The sequence below is a fragment of the Nicotiana sylvestris genome, chromosome 3, assembly GCF_000393655.2.
Source record: "Nicotiana sylvestris chromosome 3, ASM39365v2, whole genome shotgun sequence".
In the NCBI taxonomy this organism is placed as follows: Eukaryota; Viridiplantae; Streptophyta; class Magnoliopsida; order Solanales; family Solanaceae; genus Nicotiana; species Nicotiana sylvestris.
The window spans coordinates 141,771,239-141,784,694 of record NC_091059.1 but is presented as its reverse complement, the minus strand read 5'-3'; the positions used below and the strand labels follow the sequence as shown (position 1 = coordinate 141,784,694).

At 37.1% G+C, this 13,456-nt stretch overlaps 1 protein-coding gene across 1 annotated transcript; it reads right to left on the bottom strand.

Moving 5' to 3' along the window:
• Nucleotides 1-8,203: 8,203 nt before the first annotated feature.
• On the bottom strand, nt 8,204-13,365 carry LOC104225643 (uncharacterized protein At3g49140-like). Its single transcript, XM_009777487.2, has 10 exons — nt 13,082-13,365; nt 12,754-12,988; nt 12,043-12,145; nt 11,857-11,924; nt 11,063-11,242; nt 10,848-10,973; nt 10,300-10,638; nt 9,831-9,983; nt 9,262-9,357; nt 8,204-8,536 (listed from the first exon to the last, which is right to left on the bottom strand). The coding sequence occupies exons 1-10, from the start codon at nt 13,183-13,185 to the stop codon at nt 8,432-8,434; spliced, it is 1,509 nt and encodes a 502-aa protein (XP_009775789.1). The 5' UTR covers nt 13,186-13,365; the 3' UTR covers nt 8,204-8,431.
• Nucleotides 13,366-13,456: the final 91 nt, after the last annotated feature.

The window sequence follows — 13,456 nt, the reverse complement described above, 5'->3', positions numbered from 1 at the left end:
TATGGGAACCCTGCACCTAAGTGGAATCCCAAAAGCAAGTACCCACACTCCCTGAGAATAAGATTTGCACACATTGTGGTCACAATGGTCACTATAAGAGTGAATGCACTGCAAAAGAGAAGGCAAGTCAAAAGAACAAAAATTTTGTTCTAGGAAAAAATAGGTTGCCAAGCTGGCTAAAAAGAATTTGATTTATCATTTTGTCTATAGAAAGGGACCCAAACTAGTTTGGGTTCCTAAGACTAGCCCCCGATTGCTTTTGCAGGTCCAAGTAAAGGGAAGCATCCAAATATGGTACATGGATAGCGACTGTTCTAAGCATATGACAGAAAGCAAGAACCAATTCCTTTCATTTGAGGACCTTAAAGGAGGTAATATCTCTTTTAGAAATGAAAAGAAATGTGAGAATATTTGGATTGGAAAGGTAGGTAGGACTAAATTTTTACTCTATTTAGAATGTCTACTTGATAGATGGACTGAAGTATAATCTAATAAGTGTATCACATTGTGTGATAGAGGTAACATGGTTGCCTTCACCTCTACAAAATGCTTTGTGATTAATCACCGACAAGATAGTTTTGTAGGAAAAAAAGAGTGAATAACATATATGTGGTGGATTTGTCCACACTGTTAGATAATGAACTCACTTGCTTAAGTGTATTGGATAATGATCCCCTTCTTTGGAACAAGAGACTTGACATGCTAGTCTAAGCCAACTCAACAAATTAGTCTCCAAGAACTTGATGATAGGCCTGCCTATCATTAAGTTCAAGGAAGATAAAGTTTGTGAGGCTTGTGCAAGGGGGAAGCAGATAAGATCCTCTTTCAAAAGCAAGAACATGGCAAGTACTACCAGGACGATAGAACTGGTCCATATGGATCTTTGTGGACAAATGAGTATATTGAGCAGAGGTGCAAAGAGATATGTTATGGTGCTTGTTGATGATTAATCTAGGTATACTTGAACATTGTTCTTAACATCTAAATATGAAGAATTTGACATGTTTCACTTCATTCGATAGAAAAATTCAGAAATAACTAGGTAATCAAATTGCATCAATTAGGTCTGATCATGGCACTGAATCATAACTTTTCTGCTCTTAGTACTCCATAACAAAATGGAGTAGTTAAAAAAAGGATATTAGAAGAAATGGCTAGGACTATGCTTTTTGCTAGTAAATTGGCCCATAGTTTCTGGGCATAAGGTGTGAACATTGCATGCTACATCCTAAATAGGTGCATGACTAGACCTCTTGTTGAGAAGACTCCCTATGAGTTACTTAAAGGAGAAAACCAAATGTATCCCATCTTAGGGCATTTGGATGCATGTTCTTTGTGTACAATAATGGAAAAGACTCCCTAGGTAAGTTTGATCCCAGAAGTAATGCGACAGTTGTCTTGGAATATTCTTAACAGAGTAAAACTTATAAGATTTATAACAAAAGAACTATGTGTATAGAAGAAAATGTACATGTGATTTTTGATCAAATTAACATTCTTTCTAAGAGGCAGGAACATGATGATGAAGCAATTGGGCAGGTAAGAAACTCAAATGAAACCACATCCCATACTGAATTTGCACTAGAGGAAGGAACAGATAATGGAATAGGTCCTTCCACCTAGGGCAACCTGACAGGGAACTGAACAAAGAGGAACTGATCCTCAAACCTCGAGGGAACCTGTCCATGAACCTGTTCCTCAGCAATAAAACATTGAAGGAACATCTAAGGGAAACCAACTGGTTGTGAAACTTTACAAGTATCAAAATTCTCATCTCATTGGGAACATAATCACTGATCCAACCTATGGAATCGAAACTAGATCTTCTTTGAAGAATCTTTGTGCTTTTGATACTTTTTTATTTCTCATTAAACCTAAAAATATTACTGAGGCTTTGCAGAATGCAGACTGGATGAATGCAATGCAATATGAACTCAACCAATTTGAGAGAACTCAAGTTTGGCACCTGGTATCAAGACCCAAGGACATATCAGTAATTGGCACAAAATGGGTCTTCAGAAACAAACTTGATGAAGATGAAACAGTTACAAGGAACAAGGCAAGATTGGTGGTTCAAGGATATAGTCAAGAAGAGGGCATAGACTATGATGATTCTTTTGCTCCAATTGCAAGATTGGAAGCAATTAGACTCCTTATAGCCTTTATTGCTTACATGGAATTCACTCTCCATCAAATGGATGTCAAGAGTGCATTCCTCAATGGTTACCTAAAGGAAGAAGAGTTTGTCAAGCAACCTCCTGGCTTTGAAAGCAAGGAATATCCTGATCATGTATACAAGTTTGACAAGGCACTTTATGGGCTCAAGCAGGATCCAAAAGCATGGTATGAAAGATTGTCAAAATTATTGCTCGAGCATGGCTACAATAAAGGTAAAATTGATAATATTTTATTCTTGAAAGAAAAAGGTAAAGATCTCTTGGTAGTTCAGATATATGTTGATGATATAATCTTTGGAGCAACTACAGATAAGTTAAGTAAAGAACTTGTTCAACTAATGAGGAGTGAATTTGAAATGAGTATGATGGGTGAGCTTAATTTCTTCTTAAACTTACAAATTAAACAAAATTCAAATGGAACTATGATCCATCAGCAAAAGTATGTAAAAGAGTTGCTTAAAAGGTTTAAAATGGAAGATTTCAAAGAAATTGACACTCCTAAAGAAACAACCACAAAATTGGATATAGATGAACCTGGTTCATCTGTTGATGAGAAGATGTATAGGGTAATGATTGGCTCTTTATTGTATCTCACTACTAGTAGACCTGACATTGTTTTCATTGTAGGCCTTTGTGCTAGATTTCAGGAAAATCCAAAGAAGTCTCACTTTACTGTTATGAAGAGGATCTTGAGATACCTAAAAGGAACCATTGACCTCTGTCTATGGTATCCAAAAGGTAGTAATTTTAACTTAGTGAGATATGCTGATGCTGATTATGTGGGTTTTCTTATGGATGAAAAGAGCACCTCAGGTATGACACACTTTCTTGACTCATATCTTGTGTCTTGGGCCACCAAAAAGTAAAATTCGGTGGCCCTGTCTACTGCTGAAGCTAAGTATGTGGATGCTGCCTCTTGTTGTGCACAATTATTATGGATCAAACAAAAATTAATAGAATTTGAAATTGATGTCGGTTTTATCCACATCTTTTGTGACAACACCAGTGCAATTAGTATGATCAAGAACTCAGTTTATCACAAAAGAACTAAGGACATAGATGTTAGGTATCACTTTTTAAGGGACAACTATGAAAAAGGTTTGATCATTGTAGAATTTTGTGCTACTGACAAGCAAATAGCTGATATTTTCACAAAAGCTCTAAGTAGAGATCACTTTGAAAAGAATAGGTTAGAATTAGGGATGATTAAGATCACCTAAAAGGAACCAGTTCTAACTTAATAATTGGTTAGATAATTTGTGAATTTTGTACATAATTAGATTAGATTTTGCTTAGTCTCATAATTTCACTAGTATAATCTTGTCCATGTGCTAAAATGTCTCATTAATCTCTATGATATTATCTTTATTTTCTTAAAAAATAAATTCAGACTTACACAAGAGAACTCTCAGTGAAGAACCTGGTTCATCAACATTACATAGTATGTACTCTCTACTCTGCAAACTTTGAAATAATTGTATTTGGATCAATGATAAAAAAAAAGAGTCCCATTTAATTCCAACCCCCTCAAGTTTATCCATTACAAATGAACCAATTTCACCTAAAGAGAGTCCCACGCGCCATAATTGCCTAGATTTTAGGGAAGACACTAATGTCTTTTCAAACTGACTTTCCCAAATTGATTAGACTTCTGAGCTTCTAAAAGTTGTCGTTACCCACTTAAACTCTCCTTGCTTAAATTTATTTGGCCTTACCTATTTCCTCAATTCTAATTTTCTAGCAGCCATAATTCTCTCTATCTTCTTTGATCTCTTCTACACACAGATCCCATCTGCAAACATCAATGGAAAACCTATCTCAAAACCCATTTTCAACACCCAAGAAAGCTACACCTACACCTTCGATCACACCCTTAACCACACCTAGATCTAAGAAAGGAAGGATTGAGAGGCTGGCTCGCAAGACAATCGTTAGCAGTGAATAAATCAAGAAAATAAATGAAAAATTGAAAGCAAGCCAGGTAGAAGAATCCTAAAAATCTGAAGAATCCTTTAAGTCTGCAACTAAGGGGGAAGAAATTGTTTCATCTGAAATATAGCATGTAACATTTGGTCCTAATATTACATCTAATATAATTTCTGGAGTTGCTGAAAATTTGGAGAACAGATTTGTGTTGGTTGGTACTATTGTGGGGTAGAGATCATTGAGTTTAAAATAATTGGTGGTAAAAATAAAAAGACAAAATTAAAAGATAGTGATGATGATCAAGGTGATGTGAGGGGAAAGGGAAAATAAGGAGTGGTTGAATGTTCACCTACTCCTGTTGGGTTGACTGGGAAGACAGTGGCTATGGTGTTGTGGAGTGAGGAAGTTGTTAAGGAGGAAGAAAGTTGGAGAGAAGAAGGGGAAGTGGGTTTTGTGATGCAAGTGCAACTGAGGGGATGGTTAGGTTGAGGAAGAGGTTCCAAGAACCTATTCCATCTATGCAGGAACCCCTCGAAGACTTACTGAAACGAGTGTATGACAGCTACAATCCGAAAAAGAAGAAATGTTTAAGAGTTAAAATCCCTGGAATTGCTAGGGCAAACAAGAAAAGAAAACCTACCTCTTCTATCCCTGTAGAGACTCCTCCTACAAGAGGAAGAGCTACAAGAAGTCAGAAGAAGCAGAGTGAGGCTGAACTTGAAAGAACCTTAGAAGAGAGCAAAAGAAAAGTTGTTGCAAAGGGAAAGAAGAAAGTGAGTGAGCCTGTTGAGGTAATTGAAAAATGAGGTATGGACCTGGTTCTTCATGATGAAGACAAGGGAGAGGAGGTAGAGGTTATGACTCCAAAGGCAAACAAAATAAAGACTTCAAAAAAGAAGTCTCCTTCAAACACTATTGATGTAGAGCCTTCTACCTTGGCAAAAAGAACCAGGTCTGCCAGAAAATCTAGGAAAGTGCAAGTAGTGGAGGAAGAACAAAGTGAAAAAGAAGAGGAAAGTGATGAAGAATAGGACAAGATGGTGAAGTTTGGCAAGAAAATAGTCTTGAAAGATAGACTCATCAGGGACTTGGAGGAGGAAAGAATGGTGGTGCTGTTAGAGAAGCTAGAACTTCAGGGTTGGAAGGACATAGTCCTTCAGATGGAAAGAAGACTTGCCAGAACTGAGATTGTGAAGCTCATGGCAAATTGTAAAATCAAGAATGGCATGGTTATAGTGTGATGAAAGGGATAACTGTGAGCTTTGACGACAAGGAATTGTGAGAGATTCTACGGGTACATGCTGAAAGGTACAATGATTACAAAGAGCTGAAATGGCCAAGCCTAGAAAATCTACCTACCTCCCTTGCCATTACAAGGAAATTTGCTGACAATGAGTCAGAGTTATAGCCCAAGGCTGTGTACAAAAGTGATATGAAGCCTACCCACAAGTTTCTTTTTGAATTCATCAACAAGGTTGTGTTGCAAAGGCAGGAAAGAAGGCACATTGCCACCTTCACAGACCCGATCCTTATGGAGTGTCGGATAGTGGGAGGCAGATCAATTGGTTGGTGTTTATCATCCAACTCCTTGATAGGGTTCTAACTGGTACCAAAACTCACGCCATACCATATGGATTGATTCTCACTGTTGTGCTTGCTCACTGCAAGGTAGGATGTTAGCACAAGCAAAGATCACTTTGAGGCCAACACCTTGACTGCATGTGACTATGAAGTCCATACTGCTCCCAAAGAATTTGGTTCATCCAAGAAGGTTCCTATGAACAGCAAAGTGAGAGCCTTGGTGCAGGAAAGTGGGGCTAAGGATGCTGAGATTGAGAGGTTGAAGAAGAGACTGGTTGAAGTAGAAACTAAGAGGAATGCTCTCAGGACTGAGCTTGCAAAGGAAAAGGAGAAGAATGAAGGCATTCTTCATGACATGTTGAAACTGCTTCAGGCCAGAAACCAAGAACCTGGTCCTTCCCAGCATTAAATCTTTCCTAGCCTAGTTAGAAAAATAGTGACCCAAATGGAATTTTTTTAAAACTCTTTTTGCTCATGGTACAGTACTGCTATTTTCTTTTATGCTTTGTGGATGAATCTAATCAATGCTAATCAACTGCTTTTTCTCTAGTTGTTTTGTTGATGTTTCTTAGATGGCTAATATCCTTAGATTGGTAAGTGATACTTGACTCCATGATAGCATTTGAAGTTGCCTAAATGGCCATGAGTAAGATCTAATAAAATCTGGTTATCTAAAATAATTATGCAACTTTTCGATACCAAAAAAGAGAAGATAGGTTGTACTTTTTACTTTGGACTATAATGTTAATAACCTAATGAACCTGGTCCTTGATGATTTATGTATTTAAATAGAATGTATTCTAATATTGTGTTGATGTTGAGCTGAGTTGATGTTTTGATGATTGACAAAGAAACACACGCATGAACCAGGTCCATATATAGTATATACAGACACGGGCAGATTCGAGCACAAGGCATGCACGTGAAGGAGATAAGCATAAATAGTTATATTGGATATCTCCTGAACGAAAAGGTTGTATATTTGATAAAGAGCAGGACTCCTTACTCGAAGAGAACTCTATCCTAGATAATGGAGGCGTTAGAATTTGAAGATAACTAGAACTCTTCCACCAAGGAAGAGTATATCATTAGAACTCTAGTTATTTCCTATTCTACTAACTCTATATATTTAAGGATGTTCTCATTTTATAGGGACACACAAATACATAAGTGGAAGCACGAATTGAGAGCAAACTAGCAAGGCATTTTGTAAGCAATTCCTGTGTGATTTAAGTGTGCGAACCTGAAGCGACATGAACCAGATAGAAGAATCAGTTCTAAGTGTCTGTCTTTTATTCTAGTTTCATTGTAGTAGGGCTTTTGAGTTGTACCTTTCAGCTTTCTATAGAAGCATTTGTACTAGGTACTCTAGTGTATTATTCAAATGGGAGTTAACTTGAAATTGTCACAACAGTCTGAGGCTGGTTACCACAAAAGGTTAGAGGTAATCCTTAGGTTTACAAGAGTTTTGTAGTGCTGTTTCGGCTCAGTGATTTAGTGAAAAATCAACCTGGGTAGTAGGTCATAGTTTTTTCACCGTTTGAGCCGGGTGTTGTTCACGTAAAAATACGTGTGTTCTTTACTTTCTGCATTTATTATTCAACTACTGTAGTATAAGGAACACATAGAAGAACCAGATCCTTCTATAACCTTTGCACGCAAAAAATTGAACACCACACAAATCACCCTCCTCTTATGTGGTATTGAAGTACAAAATATCATCATTAATTTTAGGGACAAAATAAAAAATTCAAGGACTTATTACTGTTCGAGGACATGTGAATGAACATATTTAGATATTTTACTACTTTTTCCTGCCTTTTGAAATTCTTGAATTTTTTGCAGACTTATAAATCTCTCATACTTTTTATAACACTCCTATATAATTTTATTAATTTATTTAAAAAAAGTTAATTATCCACGGGACTTATCCCTATGTGTCGTGGCTTATGCCTCACTCTGTACTAGGTGAAATGCCTCACCTTTTACAATGCTAGTATTTGTAAACCAAATTAACTGTGGAAAATGGAATAGACAAATTAGACAAAAAATTTATTTAACTATTTCACAAAATAATAAACATACTGTTTACCAAATCTCTGAAAATTTGAAGGTCCATGCATATTAAAGTTAGATTCTTAGAAGCAGTTCTGCAAGAAAAAAATATAGGCGTACCAAATTTAAGGATATAATGTATAGATATTAAAAAGTAATTAACCATTGCTTGAAGAGTGGCATTTCACAACGTGCATATAGTAAATTACACTAAAGACTAATTTTTACAAAAACAAAATTAGAGGGACCTCAAAGATGTGTCTCTTGACAGCTTTTTGTTTTTCAATATTCCATTGGTGTCTGCATGTAATTTTAAGTTAAAATTATTCCTGTGCTTGTAAGCGAAACAAATGTACCAGTACAACAAATCGCACCTTTTGTTCTTATGAATATTTAAGTATACAACCGATGACCTTTTGTTCGGCTGAACATAAGCAAAATGTTCCGAAGTCTCGCACAACACAAAAATGAAAAAGGAATAACTATTACCAAAATTCCTTCAACAGGGGAATTAAGCTGTACAAAGTCGAGTTCATATTAAAATTAAAGTAATCACTGAGTAATTATGATTCTCAACGGAAATAAGTATGATGGGGTGGATCAAACAATGACTACATGCTATATACAATTCTGAGTCAGAAGCACAACAAGAACTAGTCTAGAGAATAACTAGACCTTTGTCTCTTAGCTTTTCATGATTCAGCTTGGTGACTTTCTTTCTTTTGGCGCGACTTGTGGTGGATCCGGGGAAACAGTAGATCATTGAGTTGTCTTTCAGCACTATACTCTGACGAGGCCTGCAAAAACAACATTCTATTACCTTTTCTCCGACATTGAATAAAGGAGATATGCTGCCACTGAAGAATACAGTTTGTCTTCAAGGTTTCTAACTTTTCTCTTGCTGAAAGAAATGAAAACGAAAAAGGACTACCTATGGTAGTAGAACATATGATTCCCTAAAAGCTAAAACCATGAGAGTTTAGCTGTGGAAGAAATAGTTAAGTAAACAAAAGGTGTGCTCTCTCTAATAGTTTAAAGTTTTAAAATAAGGTGGTGGCATACTTCACATTCGTATCACAGCAATGCATGTCTTACATCCAAGCCTCACCACCACTTGTCAACAACAATTACTACGCTTCAGTAGAAAACAAGTTGAGATCGGCTATTGCCAATTCTCATTGACCATGTTTTTCACCGCCATCCTCTGCCGAAAAGAAAATCGTACGTGTTTGGCCAATAATGAAGTATCAGGCATGCTCGTGAGGGTACTCCGTTAAGACATAATTGAGAAAGAAAAGTGTGCCTCTCTAACAACCTAAACTTTTATATGAGATGGTCACACACTTTAAAGGTGGCGTCTAACTTCTGTACCCACTAGGCAGAGCCTGTTTGTAGGTTTGTGTCAAAAACTTTGATCCACCAAGAAGGAATTCATTTACAAAATAGTTGACATGCAACAAGACTAGAAATTAATGATGGGGTCCTGAAAATCTTAAGAAGCAAAAGTACCAAAATGTCTTACCCGCTTCCTAAATGAAAACCGCAGTGTTTGGACTTGTGTCCCAGAGCAAACTCTCAAGTCAAAACCAAGGCTGTCCACACCAATCAGAGACACCTCCTGACATAAATCACAACAAGAAACTCGAGATGAATTCCCCAGTGAGCGTCATAATAAATGGAGGAACTAGGTTCTATGTATAAGATACCTTTCCATTATAATCTCAGCCAAGTGCTGAGCACTCGTATTTCCAAAATGTGAATACATAACAGAACTGAAATTCGTCTGTTTCAATTCAAAATGCTGGCTACAATATTAGGCTTTGTTATCAGGAGAAAAGGATTATTGAGGACATTTTATCTTCCAGTAACATGTTCAGGCTTCTGTTTTTATCTTATCTTATCAAAAATTTCTCCAGTGCAGGAGAAAGGGAGGCTGAGTTGCATGGTTTGTTATATTATTTTACCTAGGACGAAACAGGTAAACCAATCCCTGGGTTAGTGGGTTGTATAGTAATGAATTCTGAGGACTGAAAAACAAGATTGATCTCAGGGCAATCCTATAATCTCTTATTAAAGGCTGAAGGGCCATACCTCCACCTGAATTCCCTTGCATCTCCAACAGAGAGATCTAAGAGCCTGTGTAGTCTTCTCTCCAGCAGCTTTAAGCCGAGATATTATTTTGGCAGTTGAATGTGCTATTGCATCAGGCCTAGCTCTCCTAAAATCATCTAACTCAACAAAGATCTGTGAGCACCAAAATAGACAACATAAACTTGGTAATCCCTGAATAATGATAAATATGTTAACAGGAATACCACAAGCACAAAATGGTCAAAGAATGCAGATATAGAACTGATCAAATTTCTTTTAAAACAATTGATTCAGAATTAAAAATAATAAAATAATATCCCATGGATCTTGTCTACAATGAGTTTCGAGATGACCAAAATAATTACTGTGGATACACAACTTGCACTATATAAACTGAGATACATGCAGAGTGAAGAATGGAATGTTAACAACATTCAAGGTTGAACCTCATAAAACCTACGCACATTACCTGATTCCCATTGGAAGAAATTAACTGAATTTTGATCATCTCTAGCTTGTAAAATGAAGTTCCATTTCCTAGGTTCTCATCCTTCTCCAATTCTGCCCAGCTTGGACTATCTTGTGATGATCCACTCTCATGTTTGTGGCCATTTATATGAATACCGCCCTTTTCTTTATGGTCTTCATCTTTTTCCATCTGGTTTAAGTCAGCGTCACTCAGCCTATGTTCGGATATCTGCTTTTGAATAGTAGTGTGCTCTTCAAGGAAGGACGGCCTTAGAACGCCTTGTATAGCAAGACCTGCAGGAGGCTGGTCCATAAAATCTATAGGATCATCTGTCACAACCTGAGCACCAAAGTAGACCACAAAAGAAATGGGTTAAATTACCAATTAAATAGCAGATTCAAAAGATATAATGCCAGCACAGCATGTGCGTATGCCGAAAATTGAATGTAATAATGTGCTAATTTCACTTAATAGGAAGCCGACTTGATGCCTCTCTTAGATTTAACTTTGACTTTTCATGCCATGAAACCAATGACGTGGAAAATCACCTCGGCAATCTTTTTGGCAAAATACATTGGATGAGAAGAGCGCATGGTTTCTAATTTAGCCCAGTCTCCCAATGACCCGTCAGAATCCCCATCCTGATCTTCATCATCAAGAATGGCAACCCAATCCTGTGAACAAGCATTTTAACTGATGTTTATAAATGGAAAGTGCAGTTACTCACATTCTAAAAAGTAAAACAGATCAAATAAGCAAATACCTTGTCATAGTCACTTTCATCTTCATCACCATCATCGTCGTCATCTTCATCGAGGTCATCTTCGTCATCAATATCACTGTCCTCGTCGTCAAATTCATCTATGCCATAATCAACTTCAGATTGACCAAATGACTCTAGCTCACTTAGCATTTCAGCGGTATCTAGGCCAATAATTACTTGCTGCATCGTATTTGAAATTTAAGCAAGCATTCAGAACTCATTTCTTATCAACTTTTTGTTAGAAACTACCTAGGAAGATAACAAAAAAGATGACTTGTGCGAGCTTCATCGTAGTTATTAATATTATGCATGCACTAGCTGCCTCTCACTATTCAAAAGCCTTTCCTTTTTCCTTTTCTGGAAGGTTAAAAGAGCTCCAAGATAGTTGGAACAGACAAGAATGTGTAAAGGCAAAGTCCAGTTTATCTCCAAAGTTCACAGGCGAGTAATTATGTGATAGGACAGTCTTTCCACGGAAAATAATTATAGAAACAGCTATCAAGAAGTTGCTTTACTCAAACAAACTTATCCAGTGTGATACATAAACGAGCATAACACAACTTGCATCATTATACATTGATGACATGATTTTGCAAAAAGGTAAGTATCACACTGGACGATAGTTGACTAATCAAAAAATATATATCAAGCATAGCAAAATCATTTGGAAATACTTGGAGACGGCAGTATGCTCTGTCTGAGTCAACAATCACCAAAAACGTGAAAAGGAAAATGTAGCAATTAACCATTATGTAAACAGGAATAACAGAACTTTTTAGCTTCAATGTCCATACCACGACATTTTCTTCAGCTGTCAGAGTTTGCAGGATGTCTTCATCATTCTTTACTTGAAAGTAGATGTCTGACAGAAAGGCAAAGCACATAAACCTTCATAAAGGAGTGAGAATATGCCACTAACCATGACCAAAAAGTACTGGCAGCAGGAAAACATGCTAAATGACAAGAATTGAACAGCTTACTTCCAAGTTCATCAGTTATGTAAGGCAAGTCTGGCCAGAAAATGTTCTCATGCACTTCATTGTTGACCACACCTGAAAACATGAGTGTTGCTTTGCTGTTTACCTATAGATCAAGTGGTAAAAGCAATATTAGCTTTACCACAACTAGCTACAATGATAAGTAGCTTTCCGAGTTCAGCAATTATGCAACACACATCTGGCCAGAAAAAGCTCTCATGCACTCCATTATTTACTAAACCTGAAATCATGATTGTTGTTTTGCTGTGTAACTAAAGATCAAGTGGTAAAAGAAATATCATATTTGTTCGTGACAGGAATGAAGGGAAAGCAATAAGATATTGAGAGCCTGGGAGTAATGTCCTGGCACCGAGCCACCGAGAGTTTGTAAAAGCATTATAGCATTATGCAAAATCAGCACTAAATTCAACTACCGTTAAAGTTGTTAAAATTTAAAAGTCGATATCCAAGGGCATTGAGAAGCTACAGTTCAGCGAGGAAACAAAGTCTTAGGTGATTCCAAACTTTCTGTTCTTTCTTTCTTTATAACTTTCCAACAGCTAATCACTAAGAATCTCTTTACATTAGCATTAAAAGCACTAAATTCTTCCAATATACCATTCAGAACTAAGATATTCTTTTTATAAGTAACTCGAAGCAAAGATGAACCCATCAATTTTTCCGCAAAATAAAAGGAAAGAGTACGATCATTGCCTCAATGATTGTTTTAGAAGTTTCAGCAGGCGTAAGTTGAGCTTCCTCATTCTCCCCAGTTTCTGAATCCGAAATGTCTTCAAACGGATGATACCTGGACGGCTTCGCATTCTGTTTCACCGGTCCAGTACCCGCACTTGACTGATCTTTCGTACTTGCTTTAATTCCACATTTTCCCTTACCCGTTCTTATTCTTCCACCGCCATGCTCCGTCGTTAATCTCCTAAATTTATTCCTACAAGCAAACTTCTCATTTTAGCTGTGCTTTTACTGTTATTAGAAGATAATTAGCTGTAATTAGCAGTAATAGGAAAAGTAGTAGTAGTACCGAGGGATTGAGAAGCTGGCGGAGTGAGAAAACCGGGGGTGGGTGGAGTTGAAGTTACTGGCCGAGAAACGGACGGCGGCGACGGCGGGTTCTACCATCAGCATTTTCGGAATTTCAACAACTGAGGAATTGAATTAGGGAGAGAGATCAATGAAATAGAAGCAAAAAGTGCTGGGTTTCAATGATCTTTTTCGTCCATCTCTCTTTGTGATTGGGTCGTGTGGTTCTCTTATTATCCTTTTGAAAGCTCTTCGCTTTGTGGCTTCTTCTTTGCTCATTACAATATGCGATAAAAGATTCCATGCTTGCCTCCATACCGTCCCCACAACTGAGTCCACCCTCCAAACTAACCTTATGAAATTACAATAGTACCCT

What these genes read in the sequence shown, in the direction of transcription:
- LOC104225643 (XM_009777487.2), bottom strand. Translation starts at nt 13,185, where the DNA reads ATGCTGATGGTAGAACCCGCCGTCGCCGCCGTCCGTTTCTCGGCCAGT. An exon ending in CAGCTGAAGAAAATGTCGTG is followed by an intron (nt 11,243 to 11,856) that starts GTATGGACATTG and finishes AATACGATGCAG; the next exon opens with CAAGTAATTATTGGCCTAGA. An exon ending in GCAAGGGAATTCAGGTGGAG is followed by an intron (nt 9,358 to 9,830) that starts GTATGGCCCTTC and finishes GATTTATGTCAG; the next exon opens with GAGGTGTCTCTGATTGGTGT.